At 34.4% G+C, this 24,752-nt stretch overlaps 1 protein-coding gene across 1 annotated transcript in view; it reads left to right on the top strand.

Moving 5' to 3' along the window:
- The first annotated feature begins 8,927 nt into the window (after window positions 1-8,927).
- The window catches only part of LOC129799289 (choline O-acetyltransferase), a 110,313-nt gene continuing 94,488 nt past the window's right edge, over window positions 8,928-24,752 (top strand). Inside the window, exons 1-2 of the mRNA XM_055843032.1 lie at window positions 8,928-10,152; window positions 10,424-10,959. Of these exons, the coding sequence (XP_055699007.1) occupies window positions 8,928-10,152; window positions 10,424-10,959 (1,761 nt within the window). The remainder of the gene's footprint in view (window positions 10,153-10,423; window positions 10,960-24,752) is intronic.

Here is a 24,752-nt window from a genome sequence, read left to right as displayed (position 1 = left end):
CTCTATACTGATTTTCTTAATAAAAAAGAAACCTTAACTGTTCAATATACATTTTTCCATATATTCATATCTAGAGTTCTAAAAAAAAATAAGACAAGTCCCAAATTTAATAATGCAAAGGAAAAGAGAATAATTCTTCAGTTGAAAATCTTTAGGGGAAGTGCTTATAATTTTGGACAGTCTGCATATAAGCATCAATATCCTAAGTTTGAAGTGCCATATTTTCAATACTAATTGACTTTTCTTGTTACTCTCTTTTCAGAGGGAATGCTTAGAAACTTGGCTAGCTATTTATCATCTCATTTTTACTAAAATTAGTTTTAATACGTTTAAAAATGAATTGATATGTAGAGGTGAATTTGACTCTTATTTTGGACAACTTGGTTATTAATTTTTACAACTTGTCTGTAAATTTGGACAGATAATCTGCCTCAACAGGATGCCCATTGTTCTTCATTTTATGAACCAATCTTACCAAGTCCTCTTCCTGGTCATGTAAGGGAAACGTGGAATGTCACAAGAAGCCCAGAAACTTTCCATATCATTCATTAAAGTGAGTTGACTTCGGTACTCCAAGTACGTGCGGATTCGCTCATTCCCTGCCCTTTCCGGGAGCCTTTCAAGGCATTTCTCACTGCATCTCTTTCGTAGAGATGATGCTCCTTCATTTCTCCAGGCATTTGTCCAACCTAGTCATCACAAAAGCTAAAACTTCACGAAATTTCGTGAGAAAAACACCTGTCCAAAATAAGAATCATCACCTCACTGGTGAATGTCTTAAAAAATTTCCTATTTTTCACACGAAAAATATAATTCACAAGGCAAATCTCACTTCAGGTCAAATGTACAAATCATCAGTAACGTGAATCAACACAATATTCAATGAATATTCAATGAATATTCAATAATATCACTCAAAAACAGCAAACAAACTTTGTTAGTACTTCACAAAAACTAAATAAGACTGAAGTAAGCCACGAAGTTCTGTCATATTTCTCGTAAGCAATTGCTCACACTGAATTTTCAACAAAGCAATTTCAACTCAAATCATATTCAAATTTTAACGTATTTAGTGTTAAAATATTCCAAAAAGAACAAATATTTAGATAGAATTCATTATTCATCAAATATTGGAATAAAAATCCATCATTTTAATCAATTTATTTTTAGTGTCCAATGTTATCCTCAAAGTGTCCAAAATAAGAAACTGGACAAAATTAGAAGCATTTCCCCTAAATGTAATTCAAATTTTTGGATTGCTTTTTAGAATATTTCCCTTATGGCCTCTACAAAAGTGGACAATTTTTCACTAATTAGGGCAATAAAATATTATTCGCACGTCATTGAAATGACCTAGGGTAGCCCTACCCAAAGAGCATTTTCTGACCAATTCGAAAATCTGACCGAATATTGTCATAATACGCTGTCTACCATCAGATATTTTGATTTATACATCCATCTAACGAAGTCTTACTTCTTTGATAAGTTCCACTAACTTACCTCAATTTTTACCTGAAACAATTACGTCAAAACCACAACTGACCGGAAAGATAACGTCAGTCTTTCTAAAGTTTTGTTTAGATAGTACTTAATATTTTAGAGGTAAGATTTACGTCATCAAAATGACAGTTTTTAAAATTACCGTTAACAATTTTTCCAAGGGGGAGATATTAGGATGAAAATGTGTACATCACTTCCAGACACTTCCACAATTTGTATAAAAGACCGCTTCGCACTTCCAACATTTCGGAAGACTCCTGAAAAAGTTGCAATACTTCCAGCACTTCTTGCACTCCCATGCACTTCTCATACTTAGGAATCAATAACACTGTGCAACAATTTTGAACTTTTTTTTTGTCCCTGGGTTCTCATGCTATTTTTTCTATTGCTAGGGTCAAATGATTTACGAAAATACTTATCATTTTGATTTCATTTGAATTTTGCGCCTGGAATCTAGGCAAAACCGTTTTTGCCGTTTTTTGATACTTGGGGGCCTATATCTCCGATTCTGATGAACTGATTAATTTCTTACTTTGAAACAATTTGTTGTCCATTACATGCCCGATAAATCCTCTGAACAGATGAAGTTCGTACAACTGACACCAGGGGCGCTGTAGTCTCATAAATGTCAGAAAACATGGGAAAATCGAAATTTTTAGCAACTTTGATCAAAAATATCTCGAAAACTAGGACTGTCCCTAACAATCTGTTTTATGGGTTTGATAGAGAATTTAATCAGCTACATTTTCGTCCATGTACAACTTTTCTCTCAGATTATTTTTTAACCTCGATATTGAGGTTCAAACGAAAAACGAGCACTCAGCCAACTAAAGAAAAACTTAACTATTTCGCACATTTTGACTTTTTCTTTTCAAGTTTAGATAACCCAGAGTATTATTTTCACTTTTCTTACAATTGTAGGACTTTATTAATACTTATTGCATTATAAAATGTGTTTAGATATAATACAAGGTAATAACTCAAACAATATCTTCAGTAAGATTTTAGTGTTATTTCAATCTCAAAAGACTATTACAAAAAAGACATATTAACTGCATATTTCAAAATTTTAAATATTTCAAAGAATATTTCTTGTTAAATTTACGTTTTAGAATCAATAAGTATCTATTTTACCTTTTACATACCAGTTACATATGTAAAACTTTGCAAAAAATCCTTTTTCTAAATTCATTTCTTTTTATAATTCTTTAAAAAAATTTCCTACATTTATCTACAATCCTACAATCTTAACCTCATAATTACGTGATTTTCATCGAAATAAATCTAAAACTAGTTTTTGAACTTGTAATTGTTACTTTATGTATATCACATACGTTAAAGTTTTATACAAGTTTCCAAGTAATAAAATAATATTTAAAAATTTAAAATGTCATATAAAAATCACCATAATATCGATATTTAAGTATTAAATAATATAATAAAAGCTTGTTACTGCCTAATTGCGAGGAAAAAACCAATAGCACTCGAAATAGTTAAGTTTTTCTTTAGCAGGCTGAGTGCTCATTTTTTGTTTGAACCTCAATATCGAGGTTAAAAAATAATCTGAGAGAAAAGTTGTACATGGACGAAAATGTAGCTGATTAAATTCTCTATCAAACCCACAAAACAGATTGTTAGGGACAGTTCTAGTTTTCGAGATATTTTTGATCAAAGTTGCTAAAAAATTCGATTTTCCCATGTTTTCTGACATTTATGAGACTACAGCGCCCCTGGTGTCAGTTGTACGAACTTCATCTGTTCAGAGGATTTATCGGGCATGTAATGGACAACAAATTGTTTCAAAGTAAGAAATTAATCAGTTCATCAGAATCGGAGATATAGGCCCCCAAGTATCAAAAAACGGCAAAAACGGTTTTGCCTAGATTCCAGGCGCAAAATCCAAATGAAATCAAAATGATAAGTATTTTCGTAAATCATTTGACCCTAGCAATAGAAAAAATAGCATGAGAACCCAGGGACAAAATCATCGTTGCACAGTGTAATTTATTTAATAATTCTGAAAAAATCTAATTAGGAAAACAATATTTTAATATTATCTGTGTTTTATGACCAATAGAATTTCTTTCTATGGTAAGAGAAGATTTTCTTCTTACCATATGGATCCTTCTTCCATATGGATTCTTCTTCTTCTGGATTTTCTAAAACACTAGTGGAGCTCCTTTTGGAAGAGAGTCTCTGAAAAAATGTATTGTTGTTTCTAATTTATTGAAACTGTCTTGGAGAGTCTTTTTGGTTTTAGATATCTTTCAAGGAGTCTTCAAGATTGAAGCAAATGATAGTCTGAAGGCTCCTGAAAGATATTCTAGGTTCTGGAGAATTTTCCATTGCAAGTTCTGAAATTTTGGCAGTGCCTATTGTTCGACGCATGATTTAGTACTGTCGACTTGCAAGCTTATGCCCTTTCTTCAACACTGGCTATTTTTTTCCAAGACTTTTTCCATTGTTGCTGTATTAGATCATTTCTCAACAACACCTATCACAAATCTGATCCAGAAAAGGTACTTTATCCCAAAATATCAGGAGCGTGGCAGTAGTCTCACTACAATATATGTTTAGGTTTCCCAGTCATTTCATTATCATTGTATCTCATTGTAAAGTAAAATGTCAACAAACTTTTTTCAAATAATACTGTCATTCGAATTAAAAATCTGAACTAAAAGTAGCGTATAGTCTGCAAAATTCGGAATTAAACAGAGAAGACTTTATTTTTAGGCACTCCCACTTTCAAAGACTTCCAAGCACTTCATTTTCAGCTGTACACCACTTCTGACCCTAATATCTCCCCCTGAATTTTTCTGAACAAAATGAATGTTCTCCCTTATCTGCATCTCCTTCGTATACGTTATATTTTATAAAGTGCAGTGTTTTAGTTATTATATTGTAAATATTATACAGAATTCTTCTATTTTACTGCTCGAACTCAAAAAGAAAGCAGTATATGGAAAAAATAGTTTTTTTTTAAAACTCGTAACCGTTCTAGCTTCCACTAAACGGTAAAAGGTATTGTCTTCCTGTGTTCGGTGACTCCTCCTAAAAAACATTCTCTAACGAACAATCTTCATGAAGCCAGCTCCATACCTACCAATCCCTTTAAAATCATGTTTTTTTGTGTGTGCATGTTTATTTTTTATATATCCAAAATTAGCCCCAGTAATATTATTATTTTTTGGATATGCTGTATAACTAGGTCAGGGGAATATTTCATCCTGACTAGAAAATTCGCCATTTTGAACTTTCAAAAGTCAAAGGTCAGTCAACCACTCCAGAGGACTCAATTTTCAACGGAATTATTTAAATTAAGATTTTCTTAAAATATACTGAAAATATATTTGAAATTGGATTTGCATTTGCTTCAATCGGTAATGAATCGGTGAAGTATCGGAAATTTATTTCACGAATTTTCCGATCTAGATTATAAACGCTAAGAGATATCGACTTCCGGTCTGTGATGACCCCTACTCAAATGGGATTATCTCGAAACTAATCTCTTTGTTTTATCCCCCTCCCCCTTCATGCGTTCCCTATCCCCCTAAAATCCATTAAAAATTAGTTTTTTTTTTAACTTTTCTCAAAATTGACCCTGGTGATTTTGTTCATTTTTGGAAATGTTTTGGAGGTAGTCCAACCGAACATTTCGTCCTTAGACACTTTCACCGGAAAAATTTCCATTTTGAATTATTTAAGATCAAAGGCCTAATTTTGACCAGATTTGGTCAATTAAGGTAAAGTTCCCTCAAGTTCCTAAAATCGACTGGTTGAGATATTTACTAAATTTATTTATATTTGCACTAATATTTGGCGTATGATCTAACATTAATAGGTCAACTATTTTTTTATTTATTTATTTATTGCACCTGAGCATTATCATACATCCAAGATTCTTTTTCAACATTGATAATTTTGATGTGGGTAGGTTTTGGTTAATTTTTAGCGTCCACCGCCGTCTTAGCGTTGGTGACCAACCTCCAGAGCAAAACGGTGGAAAAGCTCTTTCGTAGGTTGTATATGCCAAACATCCATAGGATAATAAAATTACAAAAATTTACAATGTTTTAAAATTGAACTACATTACGTTGGATAATCAAAATTAATCATATTCAAATTTATCAATTGTTACATGCAAAACATGCCATAGCCCAAAGAAAGCAAAAGAGAACAATGCTCAAGGTAAGAGATGTCTGAATTTATTATGAAAATTCGCGTGACATCTCTGAGTTCAGTTCCATTGGAACCATGGAATCCAGTTACTATTCCATAAATAAATACGAATCAGCGACAATTTTATAGATATTCACCATTAAAACATTCAAATATTGACTACCGGTCGAGTGGATGAACCGGTAGACTCGAGGGCACTTTACCTTAATTAATTAAAATGATCACTGATAAATTTAAAGATGGTTTTGTGCTGATTTATAGACAAATTTATTTCGATAATAATTTTATATGCACCATAAAAATTTGCGAAAAGGAATATAAGGCAGAGCTCCTTCTTGAGAGTTCGAGCAGCTCACAAAGCCTCGGACGCTTTGTCACTAATTTTTTAAATGTGCGCTTGCAACAAAATTTGTCGTAATGAATTTTCGAAATTCAAAAGTCAAACACTCTCATGGAGCTCAATTTTCAATGAGATTATTAATAATAATAATAATAATAATAATAATTGCTTAATTTTCGATTTTTTTGAAAGGTCTTGAGTTTCTTTGAAATTCCAATTAAACGAACATGGGAAAATATGAAACTTTCAAAGCCAGAGTATGTGCGAAACCTCAAAGCCTTTCCCTAATTTCATTAATTTCACAGAAGATTTAATAGTGCTTCTAACAGAAGTCGGATGAAGTGTAGATCCAGGGGCATGACATTTCCTATGATTCCCATATGTTTCTAGCGAGCCGAAAAAACTTTTGAGTTCATTAGCTGTTTTCTGTCATTGTAGAATGAATTATCAAAAAATACTAATACAAAATAAAAGCCAATTTAATAACGAAGATGCAACCCAAAACCCCAAATTGTCAACCTACGTAGTTTTGAAGATATCTCGTGAAATGTGTACGAAAGCAGGGAAAAAATTACACTAAAACCGGTCGCATTTTGTCACCCCCTTGTGTAGATCCCAAAAATCAAGGATTTTTCAAGATCCAACGATCATCCGTTGAAGAAGGATTTGCACTCTTCAAACAGATCGTGTCCAAAGATGGATTTCGCGAGAATTCCAAGGTGAAAAAACCTGTAAAGAGTAATGTTGAGACAAGTGGGAAGTGCTGAAGCCGCTGAAGTCCATAAAAGAGTCATCAAACTTGCACAAGAATCCCTCCTAAAAGAAAATGCGTAATCTCGCAATTGAGCGTCGCGAGTACGTGAATTGTGTATGCAAAAGAGTCACTTGAGCCATATGCAATTGCTCACGATGCCATCTTCTCCCAACAAAAAAGCATTTGAATGAGGTGCTGTGCAAATGAATATTGTTGCAAAACTATGAAAGATGTTTTCCTCTGGCTGCGTATTTAGTGCAGACGGTAAATCTCCCAGCTCCAGAAATGGCTCAACAATGGGCTCGACATCATATGATCCGGTGATATCCATGGGAGAATCCATCGCAACCTCCGGATTTGAGTAATTTCAGCCAGTCCCGTGTCCCATGCGTCTCATGCCACAGTTAATTAGTCAAACAAGTGCAGGACGTAGTCAATAAAGCATTAAAAAAAGAACTCACAACAATGAACAATTATAAAATTTGAACTTGTGCTACTAATGCGTGGGATTTCGTATTTGGACTTGGACGGTTAAAACGTAAGTTGATGTCTTGCTGAGCAGCTTAATATCATTCTTGGCTCTAATGGCCATTTAGTTTCATCATTTGTAAATAATTGTAGTGTTTAACACACGTGGAGTGCTTTGGGAAAAAAAAATTGTAGAGATATAGTTAAAGCTTAAGCATGATGAATTTGTTAAGGTATGATCGCAAGAGCTCATTTTTCCAGCATAAAAAAAAATCAGAAACGACTGATTTCTATCAGATAAATTCTTCAGTCGTGGAATTTCAATTAAATTTTTGATTAAGATAAGAGATACCTAAATTTAACGAGGTACATTTACTAAGTCAGAATCCATCTAACAATAAACAATAAGCAATTAGTAATTCATTTGCATTACCCTAAGAATTTTTAAGGTTCAATAAAATGAACAATTAGAAATATGTCTTGTAGTCCATTCTTTTTCCACCATTCTAGATTAAATGATAAATACAGATTTCGAAAAAAAAAATGTGAATCTTTATGAATTTGTTGATAAAAATTTTACGTTTTTCACTGACTAAATGTAATTTTAAATTAAGCTAAAATTTGATTTGCTTATTGACAAAATTGAAATCCATTGATGTTTATTCATTGAATTTAGATTTTATTGACCGATTTAGCTATTTCACTGACCAATTTTAATTTGTCATCCAGCAAAATCGATTTTTTACTTACCAAAAATCTATTTTTTCTGGGTCGAATTTCACTTAGAATTTAATTAATTACCCTCCCAAAATTATATTTATTTACTTTTCGAAATTTTATTTATTACTGACCGGTCAAAATTATTTTCTTTGCCAACAAAAATTCATTTTTTATGTTGCTGGCACACATTTTCAATTGTGTGATATTTAATCGATTGAAATTATACTTGTTACTCTTTCAAGGTAAGATAAATTATGTTTGTCTCTTTCTGTCAAATGAAAATTGAAATTTCAATTTCATTTTAAATTTCATTTGACAGAAAGAGACAGCTATATCTGATTTCAGTTTGAAAGAGTAAGAGGTAAAATTTCAAATAAATAAATTCAATTTCTCTCTTACCAAATTAAATTTTACGTTACAGTAAAAAAAATACTGTTATTTAGTGATCAAAATTGAAATTTTTGCCCACCACAATCGATTTTTTAGTAATCAAAATTGATTTTTTCAGTCACCAAAATCAATTGATTACAAAATAATTTTTTTGTCATCTCACCGTCATTTCTTTATTACTGACCAAAATTATTTTTCTACCGAAAAAAATCTAAATTTTACTAATCAAAATCGATTTTTCAGTCCCAAGAATTAATTTATTTTATAGATAAAATTTAAGTGACTAAGTACAATTGATATTTACGTGAGCCAAAATCGATTTCCTTTTATTTATCAAAATCAATTTTGATACAGACTGAATTTGATTACATTTTATTTTTTACTGCCCGAAATTCTTTTTTTACAACAGAAATTCATTATCAGTAATCGAAAACGATTTCTGACTTACCAAAATCAATTTTTTTGTGGCTCCGTCACGTCTTTTAGATCAGGAAAATTTCATATAATCAAAATTCACATCATTGAGCATTGAGAAAATGGAAAAGGGAGAATTGGAGAGAATTTTGTGGACAAATCATGGCTGTGAAAGAAGCGGCCAGGATTAAGAAGCTTCTATCCAAGGATCCCTCAGAACGGCTAGGCGTGTTGAGAGCACCCAGCGGAATCCACACAGATTCTGCGGATCAAGTCACGCGTCTGTTGCTTGAAACACACTTTCCGAACTGTCAGATTGATAGTACGGAAAGTGCACCTATACGACCTGAGCTATATTCGGGGAACCAACGTGATTGGGGAAAGGCTTCAGAGATTGTCACATCTGAAAGTGTCACATGGGCAATCAGCAGCTTTTCACCATACAAGACAGCAGGTACGGATGGTATTTTTCCGGCTTTGCTCCAGCAGGCTGCGGAGACCATTACCGTGTCGCTTGTAAACCTTTTTAGGGCGTGTCTTGCCATCGGGTATGTACCGCATACTTGGAGGCGAGCGCGAGTAGTATTTATTCCAAAACCAGGTAAAAGCAATTACGAGGACCCTAAGTCCTTCAGACCTATTAGTCTGACATCGTTCTTGCTAAAAACCCTGGAGAAACTCTGTGATAGGTATATTAGGAGTCGGATTCTTGTGAAGAATCCGTTAAGTCCTATGCAACATGCCTATCAAAGAGGAAAGTCAACAGAATCGGCTCTCCATCAATTGGTAAGCCGTATCGAAAAATCGCTTAGCGACAAAGAAATTGCTCTCGTTGCTTTCCTGGACATTGAGGGAGCTTTCGATAAGGTCAACTCTACGGTTCTGGCACGAGCGATGAGAGAGTTTAAACTAGGTCAAACCCTAGAAAAATTTACCACTAGTTTAGTTGGAAACCGCATTGTGGAGGCGGAGGTACACGGCGCACAACTGTCGGCAGCTGTGAGCAGCGGCTGCCCTCAGGGAGGTGTACTGTCTCCCCTTCTATGGTCCATGGTGGTTGATAGCTTGCTAGTGCAACTTAACTCAGCGAACTTTTATAGACAAGGTTACGCTGATGATGTCTGCATTGTCATACGGGGGAAATTTCTATCTACACTGTGTGATCTTATGCAGAGGGCATTAAGCATCGTTGAAGGCTGGTGTTATTCCCGCGGTCTTAAGGTTAATCCCGAAAAGACTGCTCTCATCGCCTTCACGAAGAAGTACAAGCTGGAGGGGTATAGGGCACCCAAATTCTTTGGGAAAGAACTTACCCTGCAGAAAGAAGTAAAATACCTTGGTATTTTATTTGATCAAAGACTCACATGGAAGAAGCATCTGGAAGACCGTATCACATCGGCCACTAGATCGTTTTTCTCATGTCGACGTTTACTCGGCAGATCTTGGGGTCTGTCGCCGAAAATCACACTATGGATGTATCAAGCCATAGTCAGACCACTAATCTCATATGGAGCTGTAGTATGGTGGCCAAGAGTCGAATATAAAAATTCGGCACTGGCGCTACAGCGGCTTCAGAGATTAGCTTGTAAACACGAGAGCTGAGTGGAGAGACCGGGAAGGGGTCATCAATGAACCCGGTGCGGTTGCACTCTTCACAGACGGCTCACGGTTGGACGGCTCCTCTGGAGCCGGGTACCACTGTCCGGAACTCGGAATTGGTGGGTCAGTGCCACTTGGCCGGTATACTTCTGTATTCCAGGCCGAGGTCACAGCAATCCTAATTGGGGTTCAGACTCTGACTGAATCTGGGGTTTCTGGCAGGAAAATTAACATATTTTCTGATAGCAGAGCTGCTTTGCTCTCTATATCGGAAAACAAATCCCGCTCTTCGCTGGTGCTCGAGTGCCGGAAAATGTTAGAAACGGTCTCACTTAACTGTGAGATCGGTCTACATTGGGTACCTGGGCACTGTGGTATTGCGGGTAATGAAGAGGCCGACCGCCTCGCAGTGGCAGGAGCGAAGACCGAATTCATCGGTCCTGAGCCTGCCGTGGGAGTGTCTCCCCAAATGAAGAAAACCATCATTGGGGAGGATTTACTTTCACAACACCAATCGGTCTGGACGGCTACAAGTAATTGTCGCGTGTCCAGACTGTTCATGCCACTTGTGGACAGGAAAAGGACAGAGTACCTGGTGAGCAGTAACCGCTGCAAAGCGCGGCAGTTTGCTGATCTTCTCACTGGACACTGTCTAAACAAACACCTCAACAGATTGGGTGTTGACTGTAATCCAATCTGTAGAGGTTGTGACAACGCTGAGGAAACGGTCTTACATTATGTATGTGACTGTCCCAGCCTTTACAACACCAGACGAGCGCTACTTGGAAAAGCGGTGCTCGACTGGAATGACCTCCCAAAATTGAAACCGGCCAGTCTAATGAAATTTATCCGTAAGACTGGCTGGCTCAATTCACAACACCCTTAATTTAGGGATTAACATGGGGATGCATAAGGGGCCCAATCGGAGGCCTGGATGCAGCGGACGGGTTGGCGTGGACACGAGCGGCTTAGCTGAGGATGAAGTCGGGAGTGGAGCTGAAGCAGCATGAGGAGGATGGACGCCGCCTACTGCCCCCAATTTAAATCTATCTATCTATCTATCTAAAATTCACATCCGTTCACATCACAGAAAATTAAATTTAATTCAGCCCAATTTGGTGTCCCAAAGACTGGGACAGATTTATTCAAATCTTTTGAGTAAGAAAGAGATTTAAGTAAGAATTTTGATTTCATGACATTTTACGGATCTAAAAGGTGTACTGGTGACATTATAGATCAAATTGGATTTATTATCTCATCGAACTGATTACTGATCAACATTTTGTTTATTTCTGACCAAAATTATAATTTTTACTTTTTGAAATTGAATTGTTAAAGCCCCGGCACACCTTTTAGATCAGGAAAAATTCATGAAATGAAAATACGCATCCCTTTCATTCTCACACGTTTTGCATATGTTTATCTCATTATTTCACACTCCAAATTCGATTGAGCTAAATTGAATTTGTTGTGATGTTTAAAAGAAGACGAAGAGTGCGAAAGAATGAGATAGACTTACCCAAATCTTTTGAGAAAGACAGGAATCGAATTTCGACTTCATGAAATTTTTCTGATCTAAAAGGTGTGCCGGAGCCATTAGTAATGAAAACCTATTTCTGACTTGCTAAAATTAATTTTGTTTCACAAACAAAATTTCAATTCTTCCGATACCAACAATTATATTTTTACCGACAAAAATCGATTTTGTTAGTAATCAAAATCAATTTTTTTACTTTTCACGATCAATATTTCTTGCAACCCAAATTTGATTTATTACTGATCACAATTTCATTCACCAAAATGTTATTCATTTACTGAACGACGTACCAAAATTAATTGCTTCTGGCTCCCGTCCCGAACATCTTTTGGATCAGGAAAATTTCATGAAATCGGAATTAAGAACTCTTGCTTTCTCTGGCGATTCGCATACGTCTATCCCAGTCCTTCGCACTCTTATTCTTCTTTTGAACATCAGTACAATTTCAAATTAGTCCAATCAAAATCTGACTGCGTAAAGATTAGACAAAAATATTCAAAACGAATTTTCATTTTATGAAATTTAACTGACCTAAATTACAAACGTATTTTTCTACTGAGCAAATGATTTTTCACTGAATGTTTTTACCAAAATACTCATGACAAAAGTTTTTATTTTCTTATTCTGCCCAAGTAGCAAAACATAGTCTTTGTGATGTAAATTTTATTAAGTCTGACATCATGATTTAGTCTATATTTCTGACCAAGTGTCTTCTGGATATCACAGAAGAAAATAATATTAATTTTAGTGCAAATATCTCTCTGTAGGCTGGTAATAGAATACTTAACAGACATTTATTTTATTTTAATGCTCATCGTAAAAGATCGTCATAAATAATGATCACTATGATATCAATAGGGTAAAGTGTGCTACCTTTGGATGACTCAAGCTTCGGACAATTAATTTTTTTCTCTATGTTTCTTATGATTTTATTCATACAGCTCTCTTCTAAAAATTTTAGGCATTGGATTAACTATTAACGTTTAATGACTCCGGCACACCTTTTAGATCAGGAAAATTTCATGAAGTCGAAATTCGAATCCCTTTCTTTCTCACATGTTTTCCATGTGACTATCTCATTCTTTCACACAGCAAATTCGATTGAGCTAAATTGAATTTGGAGTGATGTTTAAAAGAAGAGTACAATAGAATGAGATAGACATATTCAAAGCATGTGAGAAAGAAAGGAATTCGAATTTCAACTTCATGAAATTTACCTATTCTAAAAGGTGGTGTGCCGGTGCTATGATATTATAATTAGTCAAATTCATTTATAATACATTGAAAAAAAAATTGTGTGAAACTTAAATCGTCCAAAGGTAGCGCGCTTTCCCCTACTTCGACAAAAATTTAAAAACCATTATGATTGATATCAAAATAATAAAATTTTAGTCATTCTTCGACGTCTTTATGGCTTATTAACGCGCCTTTAGTCAAGCAAAGTTACTTGGGTGTCAAAAATTAGTTCCCTCTCACAAGGGGCGGGGCTAATTATTCATAAGGTAGGGTCCTCTTTAAGATATACCGACAAATAACTTTTATGATGCGGTTTGTATTTGGTAAGAGTATAATTTGTTTTGATATAAAACATAAAAAAAAATATTAGGATTGTAAGCTAAAGATTTTTCTCAAGGAGGCGTGGCCTAAATGAACATCAAGGCGGAGTTTATACTATGGAAGTTTAGTACTATCTACAAACAGTAGTAAAATGAATAATATATTGACAAAATGTTTATGTTTTTTTCTTAGGCACATTATGGCTTGGGAAATTGGTAAAATTTATCGAGACATGTTTTCCGCCCCAATCACAATGGTCAGTAGCTGGAGGAGGTACATTGAAATGCGTAAATTGACACTGTGTAGATGGTAAATTTACAATTTCCTGGTGCATCTGCAGAGAATATCTTCCGTGCCACGCATGGTAGCGGAAACCTTCAATGGAATTGGGTTAAATAACCAACCATCTTCTGTGATCTTTCACGCAGTAGATCATGAATAATGCGCCTCGTCAAAGTCAGAGGAGAATGATAATTGATAATTGTGTATAAATCAACAGTTGGACGTTGGGTAGCGTCTTTTGGCAATTATGCGTCTCTCATTGTCTTCAGCGAGCTATCAAAAGAGATGGTTTGGAGGCAATTTGGTGGGCAAGGTTCAGCAAATCTTTCATGGCAAAGCCATCCAAGACATGGAGAGTGAGAGAATATACCTCTAGTTCACTTTGGACATGAATTTTTCTATTTTAAGACAAGCTCAAAAGGAGAAGAAGAAGAAAAAAAAAGAGAAAAAGAGCCGCCGAGACACAATTGAGCCTGACAAATAATGCAAAATAATACGGGGCTCTATGCTGCACCACACCATACAAATTATGTGAGCAATTTATTAAGAAAAATTTACATTTGTCAGCCTTGATTCACTTTCATCTTAGCATCGAGGTCCCAAAAGCACTTTTGATGGGCTGATGCGGGTATAACGCTCTGCAATCGCTCAAAATTGCCAAATCAATCACCCATCTCGCCCTCAACACGATACCCAAATTGATGATAGAGACTATCTCTAGCACTGGGAATTATTAGGAAATTTGCTGCCGTGATCGCTTACGAGGCGGCCAAAGTTGACAACGGCTTCAAAGTATCGGACAGCGATCGTTTAGTTAAAGTCATTCGCTCAGGGGCTTCTCAACAAAACATTTCACCGTCAATTTGACTTTGAAGACGTTCGCTGGACTGCATTTTATCCTTCACAGATCACTCAATTATGAGATGATGATCACGAGTTGGAGGATTTTTGGGGGTTCAACAGATGGTGAATGTACGCTAGCAACTAATTGATTAAATATTGGGCTTTACATGGTAATTTAAAGAGGAATTTTTCATTAAAATTGCATTAAAGTTGTGAGTGCCATCTCAGAGGTCTTATTTAATCCTCTGTTACAGCATATTGATTACAGGCCACCATTATCAATTAGTTTCTGATTTTGAAAAAATCAATTTCGATTGTCAGACCCTTAGGTGAAACAGCGTAATAAAATTATTCAATGTAATAGAAATACCTTATTAAAAAAAGAGGTTTCCGGAAAAATTCGGAAAATATCCGAAACGATTTTTTTATATTGTCGGAAATCTATTAGAAAATTGCGAGGGATTTCCTAAAGGAAATCAGAGGAAGATTAATAAACTAATATTGTCTTAACAATAAAAAAAATCCGGAAATTCGGAAAATTTGTGGATAATTTTTTATAGTGGACATTTACATAAAAAAATCAGAAACTACTAGAAAAAAAGCGTAAAAAACTTTTAGAAAACTTGTCAAATATACCTAATGGTAAAATGCTTAACCAAAAATAAGAAAATTCCGAAAATGTTAGTAAAAATACCGAATCGTTTCTTCCTTTATATAGTTAACATTATTCCGAAAAAGACTTCGAAAATATATAAAATAGTTTTTACCTTTTGTAGAGCGTATGGCCTATTCGACGTATGTCAACCCAGTCGACGGTTTGCAGTAATTTTTAGAGGATTATTTCCCTATATTTTCAGAAATTTATTATTTTTTTTTTAAATTATTTAGTATGAAAAGACTAAAATGGCCCTTACAAACCGCTTTACAAAAAAAATTCCGGAACATTATGTAGGACAATTTTCTTATTCTGTGACCATTTCATTAGAAAATTATACGTGATAACTTATGAAAAGCTAAATAGTTCCGGAAATATTCCGAAAAAGACTCCGAAAATTTATAAAATAGTTTTTACCTTTGCTGTAATTTTTGGAAGATTATTTCCCTATGTTTTCAGAATTTTATATTTATTTTCAATTATTTGGTAAGAAAAGACTAAAAAAGCCCTACGCTTTACAAAAAAAAAAAATCCGGAGCTTAATGTAGGACCGTTTTCTTATTCTGTCACTATTCATTAGAAAATTATACGTCATAACTAATGAGAAAGCTAAATAGTTTCCGGAAATATTCCGAAAAAGACTCCGAAAATTTATAAAGTAGATTTACCTTTGCAGTAATTTTTGAAGGATTATTTCCCTATATTTTTAGAATTTTATTAATTTTTTTTTATATTATTTGTTTTGAAAAAACTAGAAAACGTCTTACGCTTTACAAAAAAAAATCCGGAACGTAATGTAGGACCGTTTTCTTATTCTGTCACCATTCATTAGAAAATTATATGTCATAACTCATGTGAAAGCTAAATAGTTTCTGGAAATATTCCGAAAAAGACTCCGAAAATTTATAAAGTAGATTTACCTTTGCAGTAATTTTTGAAGGATTATTTCCCTATAATTTCAGAATTTTATTATTATTTTTTTTAGTTATTTGGTATGAAAAGACTACAAAAGCCTTACAATTAACAAAAAAAATCCAGAACATATAATGTAGGACTGTTTTCTTATTCTGTCAGCAGTTCATTAGAAAATTATACGTCATAACTTCTGAAAAAGCTAAACAGTTTCCGGGAATATTCCGGAAAAGACTCCGAAATTTTATAAAGTAGTTTTTACTTTTGCAGTAATTTTTGGAGGATTATTTCCCTATATTTTCAGAATTTTATTTTATTTTTTAATTATTTGGTATGAAAAGACTAAAATAGCCCTTACAAACGGCTTTACAAAAAAAATCCGGAAAATAACGTAGGACGGTTTTCTTATTGTTTCATCATTTCATTAGAAAATTATACGTTATAACTCATGAAAAAGCTAAATAACTTTTGCCTTATAATCTTGAAAATATCCTAGCAGTAAGTAAGACATTTTTTTATAATAAAAATAAATATATTTTGGAACTTTGTTTCAGAACAGTAAGATTTTCTCAGAAACTTACAAGATTCTGAATTACAAAACTCTACAATAATAAGATCCGGAAAATTACTTCATTAGCAAATGTCCGGAAATTTTCGGAAAGCATTCCATATTGTTCTTTTTCTAGGTTATTAGAATTTTGTTGTATTAAATTCATAATGAAACATTTCTAAGCATCAAGTGAGTGGTTCCGGAAAATTTTAGAAAATACTCTGAAGCATTGATAAAATTACCAAAAAATCTGAAAAATAATCCACAAATATTTTTTTTATAATTTATTCTATTTCCGAAAAAATCAGAAATATTTTCTGCGTTACAAATAAAACCTTTGAACTAGATTTGGCAAAGTGTACAACAGACTTATAAAATTTAATTACCCTTGGAAATTATTTCCGGAATTATTCCAGAAGAACGTTTTAATATTAAACATTATTTATGAATTCAATTAATTCAAAATAAAAACTAATTTTGTATATCTTGAAGCAATATAAACACTCGCAATTTTATCAGTGTCATCATTTTATTGAGGCAATTAAAATTTTAATTAGAAAACCCCTTAGATTCTGGGATAGAGAGACCTCCTCAGTTGAGGAGCTTTTAGGAGTCCAAATTGACGCGCCAAGTGCTTAATTTATGGGGCGCCTTTTATGCCTGAATATTGGAATATTGCCCAATTGGTGAGCAAAAGAGCAAATTGGATAGATATAAGCGCTTGAAAATGCAATTACCGGTTAGACGTCCCATTGAGGAATGGTAGAATGGTAGCTGACATGGACAAAATCGAGTCAATTGTACTTTTTCGGTGTGATCGTTCGCGATGATTTGTGTTGATCTTCAATCATCTCATTCGCGCGGTGATTGTGACGAAATGATTAATTGCTTTCCATTACCTGGCCGACCTGGGTTATCGTCGAAGGCTGCCACAAGAGACGTGTGCGTTGATGGGGTATTGACAGCTTGAGATGAGTTTTTTTTTTGAGGTGAGGACAACCGAATGAGATCATATTAGGTGCTCAATTAGTGCGATACCCTGACGAGTTCTTCCCTTGGAAAATATCTAAGTCAAATGTGATTCACAGGGTGATTTGGCAATTTCCCAATTCAACGGTCTGCAATGGGATTTTGCGAATAGTTTTGCCTCACCTTGAACGCAATTCGTGTCTCACCTGTCAACGGCATCGGACGCCTCTTGCAATGGACTTGAGATCAAAATCTTTAATGAGAAGATCGTTACTCTGCTATTACAGCTGATCGAAAAAGATACAAAAATTTGCAGGGTTGTTCTTTGGAATTGCAGGAAAATTTTGAGGTTTGTCATAATCAAATAATAAGATATTTTTATTAGGATAGTAGCACGGTTAATAGCTAGTACAATAATTTAGGCAGCCTCTTAAAAATACACGATTTTTGTTCGAAAACGATTTTAACGATCAATAAATTGAATGATAAAATTTACTAGATTTTATTAGGTTTCGAACGAGAATAAAAAATGTACTAAATCGTTGTGAAAAGTTCTAATTTTTATTATTCATTCAAAGTAATTCTTTGAAAAATTGAAAGGTAAATCGGATATGGCCATTAAGTGTTCTCTTTCTGAGGCTATTCTACGCTCATGGCCAGAGCTCTTGGTATGATTTTTTTTTTCTGAAATATAGCCACATATCATAATCTAAGTGATTTGAAAAATCAAGAAAAAAATCAATTTTGGGAAATAAAACAAATTTTTTGTCGGTAAAAATTAAAATGGTTTATAACTTATTAATCTTTTCTTGACCAATAATATTTCACTACTTAACGATTTTGATTATAACTGACCATTATTACCATAACACTGCCAATCTGCTGAAACCATAAATCGTAAAAAAAACATCAGGGTAAGTTTAAAGATCGATTTTATAATTAATGAAAAAAAAACAATTATTTATTCTCTGAATAAATAATTGTCTTCTCCTCTTTCGAAAAACTTGTTTAACACATTTGAATAATGTAGGTACTTGAAATACTAAAGATATAAAGATCAAATTGAAGCCAATTCGAAGTATTTTTTAAGATACAGGGACGAAAGAAAGGACCGCCGAGTAGATTTACTAGCGTTTCGGCGAATATCCAAAACTTAGACATACTACTTAGGCATAAAACTTAGACTTAAGTCTAGACATTGTTTTTTTTATTAGGGGTCATCGAAGACTGGAAGTCGATATCTCTTACCGTTTAAGCACCAGAATGGTGACGAGTTGAAAAAAAGACGCTTAGGTATATAACTGCTCTCTCTTTCAGTTCGAGCAGTAATATCGATACAGCTAATTTTCGGTCTAATATTGCGGGATTCTGCTGTTTCAGGACAAAATTGTCCTTCGGGTGAGCGTCGGTGAGGTGGCTTAATCCAAAATTAAAACACTCAAGGTTCCAGAGCTTTCGACACTATATCGTGTCTTCTTCAGTGGTTGTATGAAGGATTTTTTATTTGAAATTTAACGAATTTTTCAATTTGAAATTTGTCTTCTACAAGATCGTTCTTCTCAACTTACTTCTTGGTTAGTCTATTATCTTGGATATTGTCACTATTTTTGTCTAAAATTACATTCATCAGATTGGAAACAACAGTTGGGAGCTCTAGAATTAGGATCATTACAATTAATTATCAATAATTTTCGGACATAAGTAACTTACATTAATGAACAAATCACAAAAACTATCATTAACAATTTTTCTGTCTTTTTTTCTCTGTAAAACGGCTTGGTACTCGAATAGAGGGATCGATTATGCGTGAAACCCCTTAATATGACCATCACGTTATGACTTTTACTCAACGTACTACTAAAGCGTGTCCAAGACAAGATTATTCCAAATGATTTGATATATTTATGACACATGTCACTAGCTCCGCATTTTCGTTGTATGTAAACATTGTAATACGTGTTTTTACCTTTCTTTTGGTGAAACTCTTATCAATTTCCGTTCATTTTTCAATGTGGTACGAAATAATAATGGAAAAGAGAAGGGAACAGGGAACTGATCGTGTACAGGTATCTAAAAAATCCTGGAATCAATTACACGGACCTTGGAAAACTCACAAATACCTCACGCTAGACCGTCCGGAGGGTGATTCTTCGATTCCTTGACAGTAAAACCACTGCCCAGAAACCTGGATGTGGAAAAAATCGGGGTATTGGAAATTGAGTTTTAGAGACAAAGGTGATCATGCGCTACAAGAACAATCCTTCGACATCTGTGAGGGATATGGCTAAAAAACATAAATGTTCTCCCAGTCTTGTGCACAAAATCAAACAGAGGAATGGACTGAAGACTTTTAAGGCCCAAGCAGTCCCTCATTGCACGAATCACTGAGAAAAAAAGCAGGGTGAGATTAACTGTTTTTCCTCATAACTCTAACACTTTTTAGGTGTAAAAATATATCAATATTTTTTAATGTTAATTTTACACCTTTTTAAGGGTAAAATTAACATTTCCGGAATGTTATTTTAACTTTTAAAAATTATGAAAAGTTTTTTAGGTGTAAAAATGTTAATTTTAATTTAATGTTGATTTTACACCTTATTAAGGGTAAAATTAACATGAAAAAGGGTACCTCTAACCCCTAATACACCTAAAAAGGGTAATATTTACACCGATTTTGGATCAATACTGCAGTTAAAATGTTATTTTAACTTTTTCGGATTTCTCTCAGTATACAAATGCCATGACATACCCCCGATCTTCTGGCTAGATTTGGCTTCGTGCCATTACTCAGAAGCAACCAAAAAATGGTACGAGGAGAACGACGTTCGTTATGTACCCAAGGAGATGAATCCGCTAAACACTTCAAATCTCTGTCCAGATTGAAACGTATTGGGTTATTATCAAATACGATCTGAAGAAGAAGGCTAAACGCGTCGAGAACATCGAGGACTTCAAGAAAAAATGGAACGAAGCAACCAAGAACCGCGGTGATGATCTTGTACAGACCTTGATGGGAGGACTCAAGAAGAAGATTCGAGATTTAATCAATCAAATACTTAAATAAAAAAACAAATATATCTAATAAATACAATGAATTAAAGTTTCAAAAAATATTTTTTCTTTTTTTTTAATATTATGTAGACCTCATTTTTAAAGCATTATTCTTGGAAACAATTATATCGTGAACACGCTTTAATTTATGTAAAATTCGAAATCTTCTGAATTGTAAGTAGACGAAATGTTTTTAATAATTTTCCTAAACTTGGCTGTTCGTTTTTTGAATAAAATAAAATGTATTTCAAAGGCGCTCCAAGCTCTTAAAAACCCTGAATCGATCAAATTAATTATGAACCAATAATATATTTTTTATACTACCCCGTAGCAATATATCCATTAAAATCAACTGTAAAACAGTGAAATTAAAAAAAGGACCCCACAATTGAATATTTTAATGTTTAATGAGTGATTAGCACATCTGAAATTAATAATGCAATCAATTTAATTGGATATTTTTAATTTTAAGTCCCACAGGGCACTAATAACCTGCCAGTTGCCAATCAAATTAATTAAAATTTTATTTATTATTAATTAGCAGATATTTTTAAATTCAATTTTTAATATCAAATTAGAGAACTAACCCTGTAGTTCTGGCTCTTCGGACCATCAGCATCAAATATGAGATATGATTCGTCAGTTGGATAAATATTTAAGTAATTTGCAAATAATGCTTTTTTTTTGAAAACGTCTCATCAGCAATTCGTGACCATGTTTCAACCATCAATATTTGTGCACTGCAGATGGTCATTTCAAGTGGGGCGTTGTGGCCAAAAGCAAAAGAGAGAAAAAATATTATGTGGAGACCGTTGGAGACGAACGAGAAATTATGAAATTTCGCCAATTTATTGCGTCTCTTGTGCTACAAATAGGGCCCGATGATGGTGCTTTCTTTTGGCCAAGAGTGCTATCCATTCTGGTCCAACAATGTGAACCAAGAATTAATAATGTGGCCAAGGCACACGCAAAAAAGCAATTTTTATGAATGGGAAAGCGTGAAAAAGGTTGTAAAGTGTGAGTAGAGGAAGGAATTTCCATCGAACTCTTCAGCGAGTTTGCGCCGAAATATATGCGCTTTTTCAATAGATTTTCCTCGCTTCTGCACAACTACGAAAAGCTATAATAAACTCTCAATAGCCCAGGATGGTTGTGAAAAAAAACCAGTCCAAGTCCGGAAATCCAAATGGGGTTGAATCTAATGATTCCCCAAGAACTTTATTTATGAGCTGTCTGTGAGGTGAATTGTGGCCCTTTTGCAGAGACACTGAGCGCTTGTGTAAGAAAACGGACATCCCGAAACTTTCCGGATACCCAGCGAGGTCATATTGATCCGATGTCGGGGCAAAAAGCTCCCCAACACTTGTCCAAAAAAAAACGATGTACCATCCAAGCTCACCACGCCCATTCAGCATAAGCCTTCCAACATTTCCCCAGGCCACACCTTCGCGGCCATGCTTTTCGAATCCCCAAAAACTTACCCCACAAAATCGAACTTTTGGAGGTCATGAAAATGTCATTGACAAAAAAGCTCTACCCCTCACAGTTCGTCATGTCGTCAGGTGTATCGACTGCATCTCGTCAGGGCTCCAGCATCGACCTAAATGCCTGTTATCGATATCGACTTCCCCGGGGGGAAATGCCTATGGCTCCGACGAGACAAATAACATCAATTGGAATACCTTACGGAAGATATTTTCCGGACACCAATTGCCATACTTACCAACTGAAGTGGAATAATATTTACCTGATGATTTTGGCTATAAGTGCTCCCCCAAAAGTTTATAACTCAATTCACCAATTTACAGAGCCAAGCTTGTGGATTTTCTATTAGGAGACTCTTCGCATGGCAAATTTTGGAATTGTTTGCCAAAACTTCTTTATGAATTGTTAAATCGATTTCAGTTAATTACACGCTTCAGATAGAAATTATTGCAATTGAGTCAAATTTTGCTCAATAACTAAGTTACGGAATCGTAACTCGTAAATTCCGTATTTCAAGTTAAATATTTGACTTAAGAAAACGGAAGAAGTAAAATGTTTTGTTTAACGTTTCTTTAAGAATTTACCTACAAAAGGGGGTGGCAAGGTGTTCTAGCTATTCAGAATTACACTTAGGGGGAACTGGGGCTGTAATGAAGATAGATAGATATTACACTTCATAATAAATAAATTCACTTCGGTATAAAAGGTCGACATAAGTCGAAGTAAGTTTCCCTTAAACTGATACTGAAGTACATTGATCCATGGCCTCTTGAAACCGAATTGTTCGCGTTCAAATTTATTTGGTGTGATATTCAAAGACCTTTCAAATAATTCGGCATTTCCCCAAAACGATTAAGGAATATCCTCAGCAGAGCTCATTAAATTTTGACCTTGAAAAATCGTCAGAAGGAATAATTCAAAGTAATAAAGCTATAACCAATTTCAAAACAATCCCAAAGCTCAAATACCAACAAAAATCATTAGGGGGAAGTGAGGCACCTTTGAAAGCGGGGTACCTTTGAAATTGAGATTTTTCACCTATTTTGAAATCAAATTGAGCCTTATCGTGATATAATTTAGCTTCTCAATCTGTTTGTGGACCTAAATCATATCACGATAAGGCTCAATTTTATTTAAAAATAGGTGAAAAATCCCAATTTCAAAGGTGCCCCACATTCAAAGGTGCCCCACTTCCCCCTATAAGAACGGGTCCCGGTAAAAATCCCGAAAGCCAAAATCCTGAATTTTAAAAAGTGTCATAGCTACTCCCACGATTGTCCTCGCGCTTGCTGGAGCCAAAGGGAAATTTTCTGTTTCTCGGGAGATTATTCTAAATATTTTCCTCCATATAATTTCATCCCTTTCAGGATTTTAAACATTCGGGATTTTGGCTGCCACCGATCCTCAGGGTAGTGTACTTCGATATGTACATCTAGAAATACGGTAAAATGAGGTAATTTGAAACCATTTACTATTTGGAAAATTTGAAATTTTCTCACTGTTTTAGAGATTCAAAAGGAAGAAATATGTTCCTTTTCTTCTTAATCGTCTTTTTCTTCTATTTTATGGTCTTTGTTTTCTCTTCATCTGAAACATTGAGAAAATCTGAAGTGTGCCAAATTGTAAATGGTTCCAATTTACCTCATGTTACCCTACGTACCATTTCGATTAAATTACAAGGTGAAATGGGTTAAATACCAGTATATTTTGCAAAGTAATTCTCATTTTGTACCACCTCTTATAGAAATATTCCCCATCAATAGTCATTTCATCTTGAAATATTGGTTTCAGAATTGCAAATGTTGATATCCACACAGTTTATGTCTTGGATTTCAATATTCCAAGACATTTGATAGATTTAACATCTTGATCTTCTTTTTATGATTTTAGAATACCAAAATCTTGGAATTTTCTTGATCTTGATCTTGGTCTCAGAATTAAGGCCATTATTTCATTATTATTATTATTATTATTTCATTATTATTTTTTTCTTATACAAGGATGGGGTTGTCAGTTCCATGTCCCGTGGAATCAAGTGCAGTGAAGCTCACTGGATGCAATCCGAACACCTTTAACGCCAGAAAAATTCCTGGTGACCTAAAGGGGATTCGAACCCGGGATACTTGCATCGTAGAGCGAGTGCTCTACCACTTGTCTCAATGAGTGCCCTTTTGATGAAGAAGGAAACACTGAGAGAAATCCGGAAAAGTTAGAATAACATTCCGGAAATGTTAATTTTACCCTACTTTATTTATCCGAAATCGGTGTAAAAATTACCCTCTTTAGGTGTATTATAGGTTCAAATTACACTTTTTCATGTTAATTTTACACTTAAAAAGGTGTAAAATTAATATTAAAAAATGTTGATATATTTTTACACTTAAAAAGTTGCGAGGAAAAAAAGCTAATTGCATCCTCTTTTTTTATCAGTGAAGGTTAAAATTGAAAAAAAATAATGTTGACCTTTTCAGGATGAGAGAGACATCGAGGTGTCCTAAAAAAGAAAAACAATTTTTTGGCTATAGTTTGTCTTCTAAATTGTTAGAG

This window comes from Phlebotomus papatasi, chromosome 1 (genome assembly GCF_024763615.1).
Source record: "Phlebotomus papatasi isolate M1 chromosome 1, Ppap_2.1, whole genome shotgun sequence".
In the NCBI taxonomy this organism is placed as follows: domain Eukaryota; kingdom Metazoa; phylum Arthropoda; class Insecta; order Diptera; family Psychodidae; genus Phlebotomus; species Phlebotomus papatasi.
Note: the sequence above shows the minus strand (reverse complement) of the source record. Positions and strands in the feature narration are given on the sequence as shown.